This window comes from Hibiscus syriacus, unplaced genomic scaffold, assembly GCF_006381635.1.
Source record: "Hibiscus syriacus cultivar Baekdansim isolate YM2019G1 unplaced genomic scaffold, ASM638163v2 tig00112127_pilon, whole genome shotgun sequence".
NCBI classification, from domain to species: domain Eukaryota; kingdom Viridiplantae; phylum Streptophyta; class Magnoliopsida; order Malvales; family Malvaceae; genus Hibiscus; species Hibiscus syriacus.
Window position 1 is genome coordinate 319,942 of NW_024063259.1, and position 22,569 is coordinate 342,510.

The 22,569-nt window shown below is 34.6% G+C and overlaps 1 protein-coding gene and 1 pseudogene across 1 annotated transcript; one reads left to right on the top strand and one right to left on the bottom strand.

The window, feature by feature from the left end:
• Positions 1-17,531: 17,531 nt before the first annotated feature.
• LOC120174860 (S-protein homolog 20-like) lies at positions 17,532-17,960 on the top strand. Its single transcript, XM_039181590.1, has one exon. It carries the CDS (start codon positions 17,532-17,534, stop codon positions 17,958-17,960), a length of 429 nt encoding a protein of 142 aa, XP_039037521.1.
• Positions 17,920-22,337, bottom strand: LOC120174877 (annotated as a pseudogene).
• Positions 22,338-22,569: the final 232 nt, after the last annotated feature.

Sequence of the window (22,569 nt, forward strand, 5' to 3'; positions counted from 1 at the left end):
AAAAGATATTTTAATATAAATATTAGTAGTATAAGCATTCTTTTAAAATATCAAATTAAAATATTTTTATTATCTATTTAACTTTGAAAATTAGATATAATTATATCCTTTCGAATATTTCAAATTAAAATAATAACATTAAAAGTGTTTGCAAGGGCCGGGAGGTTGGCGTTTTTCCCGAAATATCACATTTTAACATTAATTTTCCCTGTCAGGCACCATTCACACTATTTTTCTCGATCTAACACCCTTTGCAGTAAGGCGTGTCCCCTGCAGCGCGCTTTACACTGATCTGACGCCACGTGGGGTAAGGCGCACCCCCTGCAGCGCGCCTTATGCTGACATGGATACACGTGTCTAAAGCGCGGTCCCTGCGACGCGTCTTACCTTTAAATCTAACACGCGTCAGAAAGGCGTGCCCCCTGCGGCGTGCCTTAGGTTTAATTACCCACCTACCCCGACCGTTCACACCCACACCCCCTCCCTATGAATACCCCCATTCTCAATTACTTTCATCACACCAAATCCTCTCAACTTCTCTCAAATACTCTTATATTCTCTTATAACTGTTTAAGGTATATTTTATTATATTTAATATTTTGTTTTTGATTTATTTAAGTTTTAAAATTTTTTATTATTTTATTTAATTAATTTTTTTTGCAGATATAAAATGGAAGGCTGTCTACTTCGCTTGGATGGAAATCATATATCGCGTCATTTTGCTGATACGGTAACATTTTAACGTTTTAATTTAATTTAAATTATTAGTCATAATTTATTTATTTATTTAATGCATGATTATTAGTTTAAAAATTAATTTTTGTAATTATTTAATTTTAGGAGAGGGACCGTGTATTAGATCCTTTTATTAGGAACCTTAAGTTAGTGATACCTAGTCGTGTCTTGCCGTATTTAGTAGAGGCTAGATTCGGTCACATAGGTAGATATTAGGGTCACTGTAAGATAGAACCAAACCTTATTGCTGTCTTAGTGGAGCAGTGGAGGCCGGAGACCCACACATTCCATCTTCCGTGCAGAGAGTGCACGATTACACTTGAGGATGTTTCTATGCACCTGGGGCTTTCGGTGAATAGAGATATGATATCGGGGATGACGCACATTTCATGGACTTCATATGCATTATCATCATCATCGGAGTTGAATTGCGGTGATTCTAGGTGAATAAATAGTCCAGTCTCAGCACCATCCGCACCAGGCTCACGAAGCGGTTCTTCTGGTGGAGATGATGGTTCATCCATTCTATCCACATTTAGTTCAAAGAACCTACTACTTGCACGTCTTCCCCTTGAACTAGAAGGCATATCGACATTGAGATCGAAAAAACTCGCAGCTGAATGCCTCCCCCTGGAGCTTGAAACCATCGTGTCAAATGGAAACTGCACATATTGTTGTGTCGATGTCATCTCCATATTAAGGTTAAAGAAATTTGCAGATGAATGCCTTCCTCTTGAACTGGACACGATGTTGCCATACGGATTGTTCATGGACCCACCTCGGTACACATCGTAAGGAGTTGCGGATGAATGTCTCCCCATTGAGGTTGATGTGACGGAACCATGATGCAGATTTCTCATTATGGCATTAAAATCATTACACATTATTGTAGTCGGACTGTCAACTTGATCAGCTTGTTCAGCCAGCCCATAGTGGGAGCTTAATGACTAACCCCGAACAACACGCACTTGAACAAACTTTGCATACATCTCAACATCTTCGTCTGGATAATTACTTTGAGAATCAACCATCATTTCAACATCATCATTGTTCGATAGTTCGAACGCTGTATAAGTTAATGACAACAATGATGTCGGAAATCTGTACTGCAGCGACAACATTCTTCTACTACTTCCAACATGAACCTTCCTCGAAATCTTCGTTATCAGCTCCTCAAGAGTTATGTTTCTCTTGAATGATATTTTAACACGCTCATTTGATATGAAAACAACGTCGGTTTCATATTCTCGAATTTCTCCATCATAATAAACAATAGCTGAAAGTCGCGTCATTCTTAGAGTTTAAAAGTGCGACAATATTATATATGAAAAAAACAACTGAAAAAAACCTGATTAAATAAATAACATATGAACGAAAAATATAACACAATAAAATTTTTACACATAAACAATTTAAATAATATAATTTTATATTATTACCTGCACCGCAAAAATATTTCGACGTATCCTCCCGCTTTCCCCTTGAACTGACACAGAAATTAATTGAAAACAATTACTATAATATTTTTTCAAATAATCATAATAAACAATAAGTATAATAAAAAATATTATAACAAAATTACCTTATAACGAAAGATCGAACGAACTTATGAATCAAATATAAGAGGATTGTCGGGTGTTATTTACTGGTTGAAAGAATTGTTATACTAATTTCTCGGTTGAGAGGGAATTGTGAGAGAGTTTACGGGGGAGAGGGCTTGTAACACCCTCAACCCGTATCCAACCCGGATACGAGTCCGAAGTGTCACAATGACTTTTCAAACATTTATTCGTATAAAATAGTGAGTAATTTTAAAAACTTTTATAACATTTAACTTATTCAAAACATTTACAAAACTATTCAGAGCTTATACAATATATTCTTTTGATTACATGTCAACTAGAACTTTATATACAAAAATACATATTATTCACCTCTCTTCTGATCTGACATTCGGTAAGGAGAACTGACTTGTCTTGTTCCTCTTTACTTCTCTTTTCGCTTTCCAAACCTACGTGTGAAACAATCACACGCTAAGTCGATGACTTAGTGAGGCATATAAAACATATAATATTTTATATAACATAAAGCATACATAAACATATACCATCATTATCATTAAGAAACACATATAACATCATATGGTTCATGTAACACATTTCAAACCACTTACTTTTGATAACCATTTATAAACCCATCGTATACATATCACATTCAGTATGTTTGTTTAATCTCTTTATTAGCCCATGTACACTAGTGAGAACTTAAGGTATGTGAGTACATTGAGGTTGTGCACACATATGCTATCACCACAGCTCGATCAATGTCCCGAAGGACCTATCTAGAGGTTATAAAGATCCTCGGTAACTATCCAGAGGTCATAAAGATCCTCGGCAACTGTCCATAGGTTCCGAAGAACCTAGGTAAATTGTCCATATGTTCCTTAGAACATAGGTATACTGTCCATATGTCTCGAAAGACATAGGTAATTCTGTCCATATGTTCCGTAGAACATAGGTATACCCTCGACTCTTGGCATGCCAACTATACCCCTAGCTCCCATATCACATAACATGGGCATTATCATTTATAACATTTCATATCACTTGTTATTTCTCTTCTGTCAAACACCACATGTATGTGTAACCATGTATTTCATATCATATATCTTATAATAGATTCTTATATCATCATTTGTTTCCTTCCTACCTATTCACAATCACACTAACATGTAATGCAAGCAAGATGTATTAATACATACATGTAATCACATAACTTATATCATATCATTTCTCTTATAAACACATATCTCTTCTTTTCTGTCACGTATCACATATACGTGTAATCATTGATCTTATAATCTCATGTTCCTTCTCTTCTGTCACATACCCTATGTATGTGTAAACATATATCTCATAAACATATATTTATGAATCTCATATCGTATCACATATTCACATAAACATGTAATCCACTTTCACATATCACTTAACATATTTTCTAATATGATCACATAACTCATATTATCTATCTCATGTCATATTCTCATTTATTTACTTAATTCAGTTTCACATAGCTTGTCACATAGGCATGTATTCTCATATATTATAATTTCATATAGTTCAATATCACATATCACATATACATGTAATCATGTACTCATACACACATATAAATCATAACAAACACATACCTCTATGAATTCATGCATTTTACTATTGGAAATAGACTTATCATAAGTCTTATTTTCCATTTAACACCATATACTAAATAATGTGCACTCACCTTAGCTTTGCTTTGATTCGATTCTAATCCTTCAATTGATTCAGAACGGGATCACGTTCTATATCTACATAATCATACATAGATCTATATTAGTATTATAACTAATATACTCTAATGGTTCACTCTTTAGATTAAGAGAAAAGTCAATTTCATCTTTTAATGAAGGTATGCATCGATGCACTACTGATGCATCGGTGCATAAAAGGTATTCGATGTTGTATTATTACTGGATGCATCGATGCATGCCTTATGCATCGATGAACTAATTGCATTCGATGTTTCATTATTAAAAGAGTGCATCGATGCACTACCAATGCATCGATACACCTTCAAACAATTTCTGGGTTTTAACCTTGATGCATCGATGCACTATGAATATGCATCGATGCACTTTACCCATAATCCTCTTTTTGAACCCGAAAATCATTCATTTTGGATTAAATCCTTCATGTTTCATCCCCCTTTTCATTCTTAACTCTAGTACACATACTTAAACCAATCTATATTCTTTTATTTCATCTTAATCCTCAAAATCCTATCTTCCATATGTAATTCAATAATTACATCAATTTTGCAACATGTTTAAAATCCAATTATATTACTTCACATCTCTTACTTAGATTGATGACAAGTCAAATCCAACTTTCAATTCTTATTATAAACTCTATTTCAAGATTTCATTCAAGAACCACTAATCTTTAATCTTCTCTATCTCCTTTATCTTTTGATTTTAGGACAACCTAAGCTTTCCATAATCTTAAGTATTACCTAAGGATCAAAACCCACTCTTAAAATCAACAAATCATCAGCTAACAAGGAATCTTACCTTTGCCTTGGAGCTTTCACGGGAGGAAGAACAAAATGAAGAAGAAAAGAGAGAAGAGATTTCTGGAAAATCTCTCATCCTTATCCATATATATATATATCATTATTTAATTCATCTCTTGGTCAAACCCTTTTGCCATTTAATACCTTTTATAATTACTAACATCTTTTAGGATTTATTTACAGATAAATCATTGAACTAATTCATTCTTCTACTTTAATCACCAAATTCTGAAAGTTTACCATTTAGTCACTAACCCATAGTTTGAGATGTTACAACTCTCCCCTCCTTATAAGAAAATTCGTCCTCGAATTTTCACTGCACATCTTAATAAGAACATATCTTCTAATGTTCTTATATTGCTTCCCTGACTTATTCTTTCTTGTCATCATCAGAAACTTACTTTTCAATCATTTAGTTTTCCAACTATCTTTTTCGTTTATACATTCATCTTATGTTGCTTATCATATAAACAATAACCAGTAATACCAATCCATCGTTGTCTTTTCTCTCATTCGATTATGCATTTTTCCTTTGACCTTTCTAAAATTCCATATAATGTCACTCATTACGTTGACAGTAACATCCATCTCATCACTCTATATCATAAATCCATCTATTTCTTCATAACTCTCTAATTACCTTATAAACATACCAAACTTGTATTTCTTCATCATTTGACCAAAATACAACTTTAAATCTTCTTCAATTGTGATTAAACATATACTTTAAGGAGTCAAACAATATTTTCACATCACCTTGCACACTTTTCGTGTTTCTATATCGAACTTATCATTTGCACTTCCATACGAATCCTCACTTCATTCACTATATCACATTTACGTAATCAAAATATACAACTATATCCAATACAATTTCATCACAAAATCTTGTTAGTCAACGCTAACTCTTTCATTCTAAAGTACAAATCCTTATCATCTCCACACTCTTTCTTATACACAATACTATCCCTTTGTTTCAAATTCATAACTCTGATTTCATTCATATAATGTTACTTATCCTGTAGACAGTAACATCAATTCTTATCACTCAAAATCAAAAATCAATCAATTGATTTCTTTCCTCATTTTCTAATTAATTCACCACAATCCAAACTTTTACTCATTCTTTCATCCTTGTCTGTATTACGATACACAAAATTTCATCATATAACCTTACATACTTTTCTTACTTCTAATCAAACTTATAATCTGCACTTCCTTATAACCCTTTATCATATTTAATCTTTCAGTACCATACCATACTAATTGAGTCTGTCTGACTCTCATCAGATTTGATTCTCTGGCAGAGAATACAACTAATTCATACCTTATCTGAAGTTAAAAACCAGAATCTCTACCTCTCTTTGATGGTACTGAACTCTATGAAGCACCAATTCTCTTAATCATATGAGATTTTTATTCTCCAAACTTTTCATTCTGAGCTCTTTCTCTTTAAAGCTTTAACACAATTAACTATTTCTTGAAATGATAACAAATTCAAACCAGTAACACTCTTTTAATTTAAGGCGCAAGTCCTAAACAACAAATCACATGTATCATTTTCAATCGGAATTAACTCAGCAGCAATTCTGCTTAACTTATTAAACTTATAATCATACTCATACAAGGTATAATTCCCTTGTTTCAAGCTCGTGTATTCCAGTTTCATCTGTCTTATAAACTGGTCATCAATGAACTTATTCTTGAACTCTTATACAATTCTAATCACATCATTTAATCTTTTAACGTTCTTATGGTGACAATTGTCCACCATACTCTAACTTGCCAAAGTAGTAACAAAACTACTCAATTCAACATCTCCACTTTGAAGAAATGAAAACCTTCTATCATATCATTCAACCAAAGGTCTATAACAATAGAACCTTCCTCAAATCCACCCTTGAACTTGGGTGCTCACAACTTTATCAACTAATTTGATACATTCATTCTATGAGTTAACAAAATATAACATTGTAAACACATCGAAATATCATTCAACATCATGAATCATTCTCTAATCTTATACAGGCATTCCCTGAGGTTTTCACTCTTCTCCCTGCCTGGCCAGGGCAGGTGAATGCTATTACCTTCAGGTCTATAGCCTTGTATTTCACTTTGGAAACTCTCATATTTTCATGTGCTCATATCATTTCTTCTATCACATATCACGTGTGCATATGCTCATCCAATTCATATTGTATAACATATGTCAATTGCATATGTTCACATATCATCCATCATATCATATAAACATATATATATATTTCATAAATCATTCTCTGGTATTCACATATCTTATTTAACATAATAATTGAACTCTATTAACAAGACAATACACTCCTTACTCTATCAGATCAGAAAATTTTCTACTTTATGTCGACATGTATATTTTTTAAAACAAATTTGACTTCGTTTTTAGCCTAGAATCGGCTAAACCATAGCTCTGATACCATTACATATACACCCCCAACCCGTATCCAACCCAGATACGAGTCCGAAGTGTCAAATTGACTTTTCAAACATTTATTTGTATAAAATATTGAGTAATTTTAAAAACTTTTATAACATTTAACTTATTCAAAATATTTACAAAACTATTCAGAGCTTATACAATATATTCTTTTGATTACATGCCAACTAGAACTTTATATACAAAAATACATATTATTCACCTCTCTTCTGATCTGACATTCGGTAAGGAGAACTGACCTGTCTTGTTCCTCTTTACTTCTCTTTTCATTTTCCAAACCTACGTGTGAAACAATCACACGCTAAGTCGATGACTTAGTGAGGCATATAAAACATATAATATTTCATATAACATAAAGCATACATAAACATATACCATCATTATCATAATCTCTATCATTATCATTAAGAAACACATATAACATCATATGGTTCATGTAACACATTTCAAACCACTTACTTTTGATAACCATTTATAAACCCATCGTATACATATCACATTCAGTATGTTTGTTTAATCTCTTTATTAGCCCATGTACACTAGTGAGAACTTAAGGTATGTGAGTACATTGAGGTTGTGCACACATATGCTGTCATCACAGCTCGATCAATGTCCGAAGGACCTATCTAGAGGTCATAAAGATCCTCGGTAACTATCCAGAGGTCATAAAGATCATCGGCAACTGTCCATAGGTTCCGAAGAACCTAGGTAAATTGTCCATATATTCCTTAGAACATAGGTATACTATCCATATGTCTCGAAAGACATAGGTAATTCTGTCCATATGTTCCGTAGAACATAGGTATACCCTCGACTCTTGGCATGCCAACTATACCCCTAGCTCTCATATCATATAACATGGGTATTATCATTTATAACATTTCATATCACTTGTTATTTCTCTTCTGTCAAACACCACATGTATGTGTAACCATGTATTTCATATCATATATCTTATAATAGATTCTTATATCATCATTTGTTTCCTTCCTACCTATTCACAATCACACTAACATGTAATGCAAGCAAGATGTATTAATACATACATGTAATCACATAACTTATATCATATCATTTCTCTTATAAACACATATCTCTTCTTTTCTGTCACGTATCACATATACGTGTAATCATTGATCTTATAATCTCATGTTCCTTCTCTTCTGTCACATACATTATGTATGTGTAAACATATATCTCATAAACATATATTTATGAATCTCATATCGTATCACATATTCACATAAACATGTAATCCACTTTCACATATCACTTAACATATTTTCTAATATGATCACATAACTCATATTATCTATCTCATGTCATATTCTCATGTATTTACTTAATTCATTTTCATATAGCTTGTCACATAGGCATGTATTCTCATATATTATAATTTCATATAGTTCAATATCACATATCACATATACATGTAATCATGTACTCATACACACATATAAATCATAACAAACACATACCTCTATGAATTCATGCATTTTACTATTAGAAATAGACTTATCATAAGTCTTATTTTCCATTTAACATCATATACTAAATAATGTGCACTCACCTTAGCTTTGCTTTGATTCGATTCTAGTCCTTCAATTGATTCAGAACGGGATCACGTTCTATATTTACATAATCATACATAGATCTATATTAGTATTATAACTAATAAACTCTAATGGTTCACTATTTAGATTAAGAGAAAAGTCAATTTCATCTTTTAATGAAGGTATGCATCGATGCACTACTGATGCATCGGTGCATAAAAGGTATTCGATGTTGTATTATTATTGGGATGCATCGATGCATGCCTTATGCATCGATGCACTAATTGTATTCGATGTTTCATTATTAAAAGAGTGCATCGATGCACTAGCAATGCATCGATACACCTTCAAACAATTTCTGGGTTTTAACCTTGATGCATCGATGCACTATGAATATGCATCGATGCACTCTACCCATAATCCTATTTTTGAACCCGAAAATCATTCATTTTGGATTAAATCCTTCATGTTTCATCCCCTTTTTCATTCTTAACTCTAGTACACATACTTAAACCAATCTATATTCATTTATTTCATCTTAAACCTCAAAATCCTATCTTCCATATGTAATTCAATAATTATATCAATTTTGCAACATGTTTCAAATCCAATTATATTACTTCATATCTCTTACTTAGATTGATGACAAGTCAAATCCAACTTTCAATTCTTATTATAAACTCTATTTCAAGATTTCATTCAAGAACCACTAATCTTTAATCTTCTCTATCTCCTTTATCTTTTGATTTTAGGACAACCTAAGCTTTCCATAATCTTAAGTATTACCTAAGGATCAAAACCCACTCTTAAAATCAACAAATCATCAGCTAACAAGGAATCTTACCTTTGCCTTGGAGCTTTCACGGCAGGAAGAAGAAAATGAAGAAGAAAAGAGAGAAGAGATTTCTAGAAAATCTCTCATCCTTATCCATATATATCATTATTTAATTCATCTCTTGGTCAAATGACCCTTTTGCCCTTTAATACCTTTTATAATTACTAACATCTTTTAGGATTTATTTACAGATAAATCATTGAACTAATTCATTCTTCTACTTTAATCACCAAATTCTGAAAGTTTACCATTTAGTCACTAACCCATAGTTTGGGATGTTACAGGGTTATTTATAGCCGAGAGAGAATGCTTTAAAGCCGAGAAGTGGGGGTAAATTATGCAAGGCGTGGCCACTGCACCGCGTCTTGCATTATGCATGCATGATAATTGGGCATGTGATAATTGAAAAGCGTGGCCCTTGCCCCGTGCTATAGCCCTACATGGCGTAAGGCGTGCCCCAGGGGGTGCGCTTTAGACACGTTTGCCCATGTCATCATAAGGCGCGCTGAAAGGGGGCGCGCCTTACCCCACGTGGCGCCAGATCAACATAAAGCGCGCTACAGGGGACGCCTTACTGCAAAGGGTGTTAGATCTGGAAAAATAGTCTGAAGGGTGCCTGACAGGGAAAATTAATGTTAAAAGGTGATATTTCAGGAAAAACGCCTGGGAGGTTTATAGGCTCTATGGTGAGGTTTGCTTCTTCAAGTGTTTGTTTATTTTGTGCCTTGTGAATTTTCTGCAGAGGTGGATTCGATCAAAGGATGCATTTTGGGAGATTATTTTCTTCTGCCTTGGATCCGTGGTGGTAGAAATTATATGGTCTTTCAGTGGGTTGTACAAATGTTAGGCTAAGTGAGGGTGCTTTATTATTTTGAATATATGCAGATTGTAGATTTGTTCTGAGTTCGCCTGGGTGTATCTTTCGTAGTAGTTTCTCTCCATCCGGTTTATAATGATTAGTCCGTAGTGAGGCGTGTGTTATTTTGGCCATTTTCAGGGGAATAGTGCCTTAATGTTGGTGGTATCTGCTGATAGATATGTTCCACAGCTAGCTATGTATATTTTAACGTTCTAGAGGTTTGAGTGAGGGGTGTTAGAGCTGATTCTGTGGAAGCCAAGGTTATTTGAGACTGTGAAAAGTGGTTCAGTCGGCTGTGTATCGGGTCTTTGATGTTAAATGTGCAAAGCGGGAGGGAGTTTCATAGTATTCAGATGATCGTGATGAAGGTCATTGGTTTTGAATATCTCGTCATTTTAACAATGGTATGAGATGGTATTGGGTTGGTCAAATGATTGAGTAAAATTCGATTTTGCACCTAGAAGCCTCGGTGGAATGACGGTTCTTCGAGCCAATGATGGGTTGGGAAGGAGTGAGATTTTTTAGTATGATGTTAAGGAATTGAGATATGTTGAATTGTCATATTCTTCGGCTGATTTTTTTTTTTCTGGAGATAGTTTGCTAAATCAGTTGTGGAGTTGTTTTTGTTGCGTAGTTGTGTCATATTCGTTTCCTCCATCTAGTTGTAGAGAAGTTTTTAATGAAACACATAATTTAGGTCTTGGATTTATTTCCTTAAATCTTTAATAAATCATTATTTGTTGAGCAAAAAAAAATATTGAAACATATCTGATTGGAGTAAATTTCTTTTTGAGAATTATATATAAATATTATGCTAACCTGATAGGTTAAATACATGTTCAAAACATCAGAAAAGTTTATATCTCACAAGTTCAAAAGTAGAACAATTTTTCTCCATTAATTTAGCGGTGATAAACAAAGATAATGTTAGTTTGTGATCTCTGTAGTTGTGTTGATGTAGTTGATAATCGAACTCAAGCAACAAAAGAGTGGCCAAAATACGACCAACGAACTCAAGCAGCAAATGAGTGACAAAAAAATGTATTAAAAAAATTATGTAGCAACATACCTCAACTGTTAATAATTTTGATCAACCGATCAATAAAAAACAAAAGAATATTTTTCTTTCTATATATTTTTTATTTATTACTTAAGAAATTTAAGTTTGTTTGTTTTATCTTCTTAGGTGTGATTATAGTATCAGATTGTTATACTTCTAACAATCCTAAGACAATAATTTTGTTCCTTATAATTTATTTTATAATAATAATATATTATTATTATTATTATTATTATTATTATTCTCAAATTAACGTGGTTTTTCTAACAATTTTAAGTTAAATTATTATCTCATTCTTCTACCTTTCTTTATTCGAGATGATTCGAAATTTGTGAGAAAATCGAGATAGAAAATAAATTTGTTTTGAGATTTATCCTACCATCTTAACGGGTTTGCTAAAATTTCAAAGTGGACAAATATGTTTAATAGAAATTTTTATGAAAGTAACTTTGGTTGATGATTTTGTTTCAGAACATTGATTTTAACAAATAAAAATAAAAAAAATAAACGAGAATTAATTTTCTATTTATTGAAAATTTTTGATTTCGCATTTGAAATCAATTGGATTTTAATTTTGTAGTTTAACATAATTTTTTTATTACTATTTATTATAAAAATCTCTTGAAAGTAACAACTTTGTTATTAATTTGGTTTCTAACTAAATTTTATTGGTAGAATAAACTAAAATTTATTCTAATTTCGTGTTAAATGAAATCACGATTGTTGGATTCACTATATAAGATGTATAGTATCCATAAGGTGGATAAAAGAATTATGGATAACATTGGATCATAGATATGAAACAGAAGATGATGATACTAATAAATTGTTAGTGACCAAGTTCTTAAAATTTATAATAATGTCATAGGTGAGAGAAAATAAATATTTTATTACCTCCATTGATGATAGAAAAAGTATTGTTATGTGTATTTGCCAAAAGAGCAAAATCACAATTATAGATAAATTTATTTTCTATAAACATGAAGTTGAAAACCATTTGATGAATATTATTCACAAAATAACACCATTATACCATCCTCAATCAAATGGAATAGTCGATAGAAAAATCAGACTAAAAGAAATTATGAACGTAATATTATGAAGTTTTGAGTTGTCAAAGAACATGTGAGAGAGAGGAGAAATTGTTCTGTCAACTAATTACTTTTTAAATAAGGTTCCCATGAAGAAGAAAAAAAGACACCGAGTAAGTTATGAAAATGTCAAAAACCTTCTAACAAATACTTGAAAAATGTGGGGGTGTCTTGCAAAGGTAATGATCATATTACCAAAGAAAATAAAAATAGTTAGAAGGATAGACTGGTGCTAGTTGAAATTTGATATTCGAGATATCAACTGTACAAAGTGAATATATTTTTACATAGAGAGGAGAAGTCGAGTCATGAAAATCCTTGAAGAAAATGATTATAATCATATTCATAAGGGGATATGAGTTTGTAGCTATAAATAAGTCTAAAGAATAAGTTAAATGCCTTTAGAATTTCTTGGAGGATATTCTTTAATTGATGAAACATGTGCCCACAATATGCACATATACTGTGACTCATAGAATTTCAAGTATAATGGTAAATCGAGACATATGTGTTGTCGACATAATACCGTTAGGTAATTGATCTCAAATGGAGTTATTTTTATTGATTTTGTAATATCAAATGATAACATCGTGGATCCACTAACCAAATGGTTAAATCGAGATTAAGTTAAGAAAACATCTAAAGAAATGAGACTAAAGCCTATGAGATTTAAAGTCAATATGAAGTCTCTCATCCTAAGTATGTTCCTATTATGTAAACAACGATCAAATTGGTATAGGCTAAGCAAATCTTTTAATAATCATTGTGTGCTTCGGTGAGCCGAGCAACATAAGTCATCTATGTGAGAGTGAAGTAGGGTCACTTCAAGGAGACTATCGGGCATAGTTCTTTCAAACTCTTGCAGAACTAGGTGATGTTCAAGGCTTTAAGGAAATACCAATGAGAACTAAAATTCTTGTCATAATAATGTTGTGTGAAGTATATTATCGTTTACACAAACGAAAGAATAACTCAAGGGCATCACGTCTACTAAATCAGTAGGTTAACGTTTAGTTGAGATTGACAATAATTTTTTAACATAAAAATAAGTTTGGAACATATGAATAGTCGAATAATTATATTATAACTTTTAATAGTCAGAAGACTCAACAAAGTAACACCTTATAATTGGAAATCAACTTATAATTTTTAATAGCTGAGAGATTTAACAAAAAAGTGTCTTGAAATCAAGAGATCATTTATCTGCTTTACCCTATAAATTAATACAAGTTATATGATTTTGCCTTCTACGCTATGTACCTCTTAGTTTAGTTCCTTGCCTTGTATTTTCTTTTTTTCTTTTTTCTTTTTTCTTTTTTGAATTAATCTCTGATATCCGATTTATTGACCGACTAATTCAGATCGGGTACTGCAGAGGTGAGGGCGACCCTCCCAACCCAGTTTGATTCATTCGCAAACGTCAGGATTCGAACTCCTGACATTGATTAAGAGATCTAATTAGTGGACTTTCGACAACCCTAAAAGACCGAACGTCATATCTTTTACGTGTGAATACGATCAAAGATATCAATGAAATATTGAATTAATTGTTTAATCAAGAAAAGTAAAAACATTATATTGATTAAATTTAGTCTTACACGTGGACTAATGAAAATAATGGGGCATGCATGGATGTAGTTAAAAGGGGCAGAGAATTTTGGTTCAGTTAGAGATAGCTTGAGTTGGGCTCGATAGCGAATTAGATAATGTTAGATTCGTGTTCGTTTAAAATTTTTGTTATTTGATTCGATTCATTTCTCGTTAAATTTGTTAAAATTTTATTCGATTCATGCTCGTTAAAAATACTTGTTGCTTAACATGTTGCTCATTAAGCTGACTGAAAATTTTATCTTTTTCTAACTATAGGTAAAATCTACTAATACTACATAGAATTTAACATAAACATAAATTAATAATTTAACCAAAAATTTATCAAAAGAATGTATGAAACGATTTCAAATTTAAACTCCAAAATAAGCATCTATAAATATATTAAGATAATAATTAAGGTTTAAAATTTTTTTGGTGTAGTTAAATAATATTTATAAATTAATAATTTAGTATTTTTTTTGTTGTTTATTAGAAAATTAAAATATTAGTAATTTATCATCTTTTTATTATCTATTAATAAATTAATAATTTTTTGAATGAAATATTTTTTAAGATAAATACTAAAAAATTATTAAAAAAATTAGCGACCTGCTCACGAACTTATCAAGTCCAGTTGGACTTTGTTCGACTCAACTCGTTAAAATCTCGAGTCTAACTGGAATTTGAGTCGAATCAACCTGAATCAAAATTTTATTAAATTTCGACCGAATCAAGTTTGAACTGTTCACTAATTGATCAACTCATTAAAAACCCGTAGCCTGAGTTAATCCTAATGCGGCCGCCACTCCCCTCAATCTATCTAAATATCTCTGTAGAGATTGAACTACCATACAATACCGTACTTGTCATGTTTCTGCACATATTGGAAGAAAAATAATAAGATATAACATCAGTTTCTCTGTAGAGATTGAAAGACATCTGCAAACCCCCGTGGGTGGATCATTTTTCTTTGCTTGTGGCCTAAGAAATCTTACTTGACCTGTAACAAGTGTAGATGCTATGTGCCTTTGATGGCTATGTTGGTAGTACATTCGGGGAAATATGGCAGGAATGTGTTGCACAATTTTGGAGCAGGTGTTTCTGGAAAAGACCACCATTCATAGAAAGAGGGGCGAAGCTTATGTTTCTTTCTTGTTATTTTGAATATTCTTGATGCCGAATGTAACCATTTCTGCTTTCAGGTATTGCTTTTTTCACAATTCGATGGTGGAATCCTGCAACCTTCAAAGCCATGCAACCTGAAGGAACATCTAATAGAATTTCATGGCCTTACGTAGAAGACCAATCTTTCCTTTGGACTTGGCTGTTTGGGGTACCCTTACGCAGAAATGACATTGGAACGAGGCGCAACGGAGCTCGCTTATCGTTGGCAACAAGTTGCACCAAAACTGCCAAAAGATGACTTTATTAGACTCCAGCCTCAGCCTATTAACAATGGTGGCAACAATAAAACGGTTAGGGTTTCATTCATCGGCCATTTTCTAGGGCAAACGGATGGACTCCTGCAATTGATGAACACAAGCTTTCCCGAATTGGGTTTACAACGAAGTCATTGAACCGTTGTCTTCTATGACACAAAACAACAAAATGAAAGCGAAATATCTCCTAGATTTTAATTTCTCTTGCCTTTTATTATTTATTGTTATTGCTCGTAGTTCAAACTTTAAACACATCGTGTTAATCCATGTATAGTAAATAAGAGTATATACACATCGTGGTAATATTTTTATAATATTATTAATTAGTTCAAATCTTTCCGAGAATAAGTTTCCAACACACTAGTCAAGATTTTGTTCTCTTGCTTGAACTTTTGCCTTCCGTGTTAACAATACGAAACTATGACCACGCAAGATAATAATTCAACTCTATACTCATAATTTATTATATAGATTTGATACAATTATATGAATTTCACCCTTACGCTGCTTATCAGGTTGGTCCAAGGCTCATATATATTTGTAGGTACGATCAATAATGTTAATTGTTTAAAATTAATTTTTTTGTTTAATTAAAAAAATAAACAAAATCCTCTTGAATATCTTCCGAAATGAGCATATCATTAGTTGCAAGGAAAATTATAAACGATCCGCCAATTATCTATTTTTAATACGTAACTTTCAAGAGTGCTGTTCATGCCTCGTCATTAGGCGTTGATACAACATGAGCTTGATTGATGGTTGACGGTGAGCTATATGCGAAGAGTTTTATATCTTGTTATCCAATATAATAGATCGTAGGAGTAAATTTTGATTTGATTTAAAAATATATATATATATATATATATATATATATATATATATTAATTTCGAATTATTTCAGTTTAATTATTAGAGTCTATTCAAAATTTTAGTTTTGCTAAGATTTTTTCTGATGCAGAGATCTCTGTAATTCAGAAAACTTTACCTTGGACACATATGGTGGCATTGCAGCATAAAATTTTCTCAGGTTAATCATTGTTGTGGAAGCTTATCACATTGTTTTCATTTTCAAGCAATGAAAGTGCATGCTGAATCAAGAACAAATCTATGAGGAAATGGAATGGTTGATTCTGGGATTTCATTCATTTTTCCCACCGTACGGATTCCATTCCATGTAGAACTTCCCACGTAGTACAGCTTCGGGCATCGATCATCATCTCCCATATCTTGTTTAGACCCTGTTTGGGGATCATGTTCTTGAACATAATCCGATTTGTTCTTGAAAAACACCCGCTCCCATGCAGTCCTGTTGAGTAAAACATCAACCGGAGTTCCTAGTGGGAAAATGGCATAGAAAAGTGTTGATTCCACCCATCTCATTTCGTGCATGGCAATCGTCAGAGGAGCAAGAAACCTACGAAACACGCCTTTAACGTCTTGTTTCCATAGCGGGTTCCGTTGATCAATAGCATTAGCCTTGAGGCCTCCGTTTACGTTTGGTGAAATTTGCTGCCACTTGTAAACCAAATCAGCTTGCTCGAGGGTGAACGAACAATACGTTGAATACGGTCACTGTCTCCGTGACCCAAACAAGGTTGATCTTCAACGAAACGATGATAGCAAAACTCACGCCACCTCCTCCTTTAAGAGGCCAAAACAGATCTTCACCCACAATGCTAATGTTCTTGTAACTGGATTGGTTGGTTGTTATATTAGTCCATAATTCAAAAGTAGATCTATTAGATACCCATAATTAGTCAGAACATACCATTTCTCATCACCGACAATGGCCAACCACGAGAACATTGTCTTCTCGCTATTGGTGCTCTTGACGGCGTATTCATGGGCAGTTGCAGTGAGGCAAGATATGATGTTAAAAAACAACCATATCCGCATCACCAATGATTTGCCTAAAGATATATTTCATTTATCTTCACCAAACGCGCCACAGCTTTTTGTGCATTGCAAGTCCAGTGACCGAGATATCGGGCCCAAAGCCATGTTGAACGGCGAGGTTTACACCTGGGATACGAAAATAAACTTTTTCCGAACCACCCTGTTTTTCTGCTACGCACGGTGGGAGAATTTTCTCAAGAATGGAACTTTCGATCTTTTCAAGGCCACCAGAGACGAAGACCGGTGCTTAGAGCATCAAGACACTTGCTTTTGGTCGGTAAGGAGCGATGGGTTTTATTTCAGCAATACATGGGAGTAGCAGCAACTGAGTTAGCAATAAAGTACACTTTATACAAATTGTGAGAAATAACATAATTGCAAACATGCTAATGATCTAGTGGCAACTGACAGCAAGCCTCTGAGAAAAAAAAATAACGGAGAATTACAAGGTGATAGAGGCAGAGAAGAAGTGAAACATATCAAGCTCGTCGTTTACTAAGCCGCCAAGAATTAGGTTCATGATATCTATCATAAAGTGGTTCAATACGTTCTTGACGCTTCCGCTTGCTCATTTTCGTGGGATCTGCAACTTTGAAGAACCTAGGTGCAAGTTCAACCAGCCACTTAGGATCTACCACTGATACCTCTCGCATGTACTCCTTTGTAGTCATTACCAGTTCGTGGTATATCACCCAGTCCGGTTGTCTCTGAAAAAGGGCACTGCTTGGGTGTATATAAACAGCTTGATTCTCCACCAGTGTTCTATATCCTTCCTGCGGGTCTTTCCTCGCAGCATGGAAAAAGAATCCTCCCGCGATTGCTTTCCTGATCTTTGTAAAGTTCTTTCCGGCACTCACTACATCCAATTTGTACCTGTAAATTTAAAAAAAAAAACATCAGCTTTCCGTTACAACCTCAAACACGAGTAATAACTTTTAACGACTTAAAAGATAGATCAATAATCATACTAGTGAACCTAACAGATTCGAACAGAGGAATGAATCAAGTGAAAGAGAATATGATTGGTCATTGCTAACACAGAGTGTGTCCAGATTATTACTAGTCGGAGGCTACCATGATTCATAAAAGAGCAATAAAGCAAGTTCAAAGAAGACATTCACAATTGAATTTGCATTCTCCTAAGGGCAATCCACAGTTCCTAGCATATAACACCCAAAAGTAAGAAACTTAGAAAGCATGTAGCTTAGGAATTTTGGCGGTTAATTAAGCTCAATCATTCTGTGTATATTACGAAACTGCAGTTGGTGTTATGTGCTTATCCTTGTAGTAATAATCATGTCAAATGTAAGATTTGTACAACTAGGGGTGACAAAAAATGTTGAAAAGTGTAAAAAAACCCTAAACTATGCAAGAAAGTAACCTATCAGACATCAGGACACCGTTACAATCATAGAACCATAATGTAAATCATGAATGGAAATATCAAAACCAGAGGCAATTTGCAAAAGCAAAAACTAGATGAACATACTTGTCCATGATGCTGAGAAGCTGTTTTCTGACATCCTGTGCCCTCCTCAAGGATCTAGACTGAACAAAATTTTCGAAACACCAAGGCCCTGAAAAGTTCTTTGCTTTCCAAGCTTCATATACAGCAAGTAGAGTCAAATGATCTCCCTCGGGCTGGAAAAATTTGGCCCTCTTCTGATCAGCCTGAGCTTGCTTTTCCCTTGGTCTGTAGAAGATGTTACCTGTTTGGATCATTGCAATAATTGTTAATATCTCATCGCTACACCCAAGGTCCACACTGGCCAGTAACATCTTGCATAATGGAGGATCAAGAGGAAATTCTGCCATTTTTCTACCCAACTTAGTCAAAAGTCCCTCCTCATCTAGAGCTCCTAGACTGTACAACTGCTCCATGGCAGAAATGAGAGCTTGGTGTGCAGGGGGATCCATAAAATCAAAAGAAAGGAGATCAATTATGCCCATGGCCTTCAGTTGTAGTGTTACCGTACCAAGATTAATCCTCTGGATTTCTGGAATTGTGGTAGGTGACATCTCATTTCGGTATGCACTTTCAGTGTACAAACGGTAGCATTTTCCAGGTCCAGTACGTCCCGCACGCCCAGCACGTTGCTTTGCTGATGCTTGCGAGATTGGTGTTATGACCAGGGAATCAAGCCCTAGCTTTGGATTATAAACATTTTGTTTTGCAAAACCAGGATCAACCACATAATATATGCCATCTATAGTTAAAGAAGCCTCAGCGATATTTGTTGCAACCACCACCTTCCTTTTCCCTGGAGGTGCAGGATCAAAAATCCTAGACTGCATTTCACTAGGAAGGGCACTATAAACTGGTAAAATAATCAACTCAGGTACATTTTGACCAAGTCCTTTCATCCTTTCATAAAGAGACTGGCATGCAAAATCAATTTCCTCCTGACCAGTCAAAAAGAGGAGAATGTCACCTTCAGGTTCAGTCAAGTGTATCTGTAGGACTGTTATCAAAGCAGCATCAAGGTAGTCACTCTCAGGCTGTTTTGTATAGAGTATCTCCACAGGGAACGTTCTCCCAGGAATTGTGAATATATTACAGTTGAAAAAATACCCTGAAAACTTCTCTGCATCCAGTGTAGCAGATGTGACAATCAGACGAAGATCAGGTCTCCGTTTCACAAGAAGCTTCAGTAACCCAAAAAGGACATCGGTATAAATTGTGCGCTCATGTGCTTCATCAAGCATGATGACCGAGTATTGTGAAAGATTATCATCATTCAGTATCTCCTTTAGAAGCATACCATCAGTCATGTACTTTATGACAGTATCTGGTCCAGTACAATCTTCAAAACGAATGGCATAACCAACTTCCTCACCTAATCGACAACCAAATTCCTCGGCTACCCTCTTCGCCACAGACATTGCAGCCACTCTGCGGGGTTGAGTACAACCGATCTTACCCCTTGTAGTGTACCCAGCCTCAGCAAGGTACTGGGTTACCTGCGTTGTCTTACCTGAGCCAGTCTCACCAATGACCACCAGTACCTGATTATCAAGCACAGCCTGAATCAGTTCCTTTTTCAGTTTATAAATGGGCAGGCTCTGCCTCTGCTCTTGGATTGAAAGTTTAGACCTCTGCCCAAAAGTCAAAGCTTTTCCATAGGCATCCTTTTTCCATTCAGGAATATCATATGCCAACAATCCAACACCTCTAAGCTCCTGTGCGAGATGCCTCTCACCAGTCTCCGGCATTGGGTCTTCCCAAGGACGGTTTAGATCCTTTGGAATTGAATCAAGCATTGTCCTCTGCTGCTGCTCTCGTACTTCTCTTCTTTCCTTAATAAGTGCAGACTGAAGAGCAGCAGCACGACTCAAGGAGCCTTCTGGATTCTTAAATATCTTTACCGGTGACATATCTACGGAGTACCTAGTCTGCCCTTGCAAAAAGGCAGGTTCATCCTCATTTATCTCAATCTCAAGCTCTTCCTCAGCACCCTCTTCTTGATAAAGCACTCCATCACCGTTCTCATCATACATGGGATACTCATCTAGTCTCAAAACACCAGAAGCAATCAACTGTTTGGCTTCCCATCTCTCCGGTGAACTCATTCTCTTCAGTGGTCTACGTGATGGAACAGCATCCTCATCCTCTGAAATCTTAATCCCTGAAATACCAGTTCTCATCACAGGCCCTTCTTTCCCCCCTGAAGGATTAGTTCTAAACACATCATCATCCAAACTCTCCTTCAACGGAAGCAAATCCTTACCAGTATTCTGATCAACATCTCTCATGGACAAACTCAACTTCTGACCTGAAATAGAAATTACCTTCACAAAAACCTCTTGATCCCGTTTTACAACATCTTTAGCATTGGGAATCCTTCTACTAGCCATCTGAGAAACATGAACCAAACCCTCTTTCCCCCTTAAATCATTCAATTGCACAAAACAACCCGAATCCATCACTCTCGAAACCCTACCCTTGTATACCTTATACAATTCAGGCTCATTATCCCTATACTTCCCATTACTCCTCCCCCCATCTTCATCACCTTCCACATTATCCCGGTCCTGTTCCTTTCCCTATTCCTATATTCTTTGTCATCCACATTATCTCGGATTCGATCCCTATTTTTTCCCCGTCTGCCATAACCCCTCCTATCGTCATCATCATCATCTTCCTTAGATTGATCTCTATGCCTACCCCTATCCCTATCCATCTTATCTCGCATTTCCATCTCAATTTTCTTCTCTAGTTCTTTAGCCCTATTCTTATCATCTGCAATCGCTAAAGCATTAAATTTAGACTTCTTACCGTCACCGGCGTTTTCCGCCATGGATTCCTTGTCGGAGGCTTTGGGTTTTGGAGGCAGAATCGCGTGGATAATAGTGAGAAGCGTGCGGACGAAGTAATCGGGTAACTCGGCGCCGTTTTCTTTGAGCTTGGCATCGAACTCTTCGACAGTGTTGGAGTTGCGGCCCATTTCAGTGATGAATTCGGCCAAAGTCTTGTCGGAAAACCCGACATGGCTCTGCAGTTCGGAACTGACTTTGGAGACAAGAGAGAGATATTCGAGTTTCTTCAGAGCATCGTCTTGTGGACACGATGCCATCGACGTCCAGAGAGAATCAATCCTCTAGATGTTTCTTAAGGATTCACAGTCTTGTATGATTAGTGCATTTGGTCAATTTGATTGACTAAAAATTTTGCAGTTCACTCATTTTATGAGGATGAAAATTTTCTTCCCGAAACATCACGAAAGTTCAGTCATCTTTGGTAGGCCGAAATGGACTGTTTTTATTATGAAAATATAAGTAATTTTGTTTTTAAAAATATCTACTCCTATAGTCTATGCTTTTTAAATCAAGTTTGATGCATTTGTTAGTTATCAAAGTAAAATTCAATTCGACTGAACAAATAATTATTATATTTAAATTAATTCAAATTTTTAGTTAGGGTAAGTTTA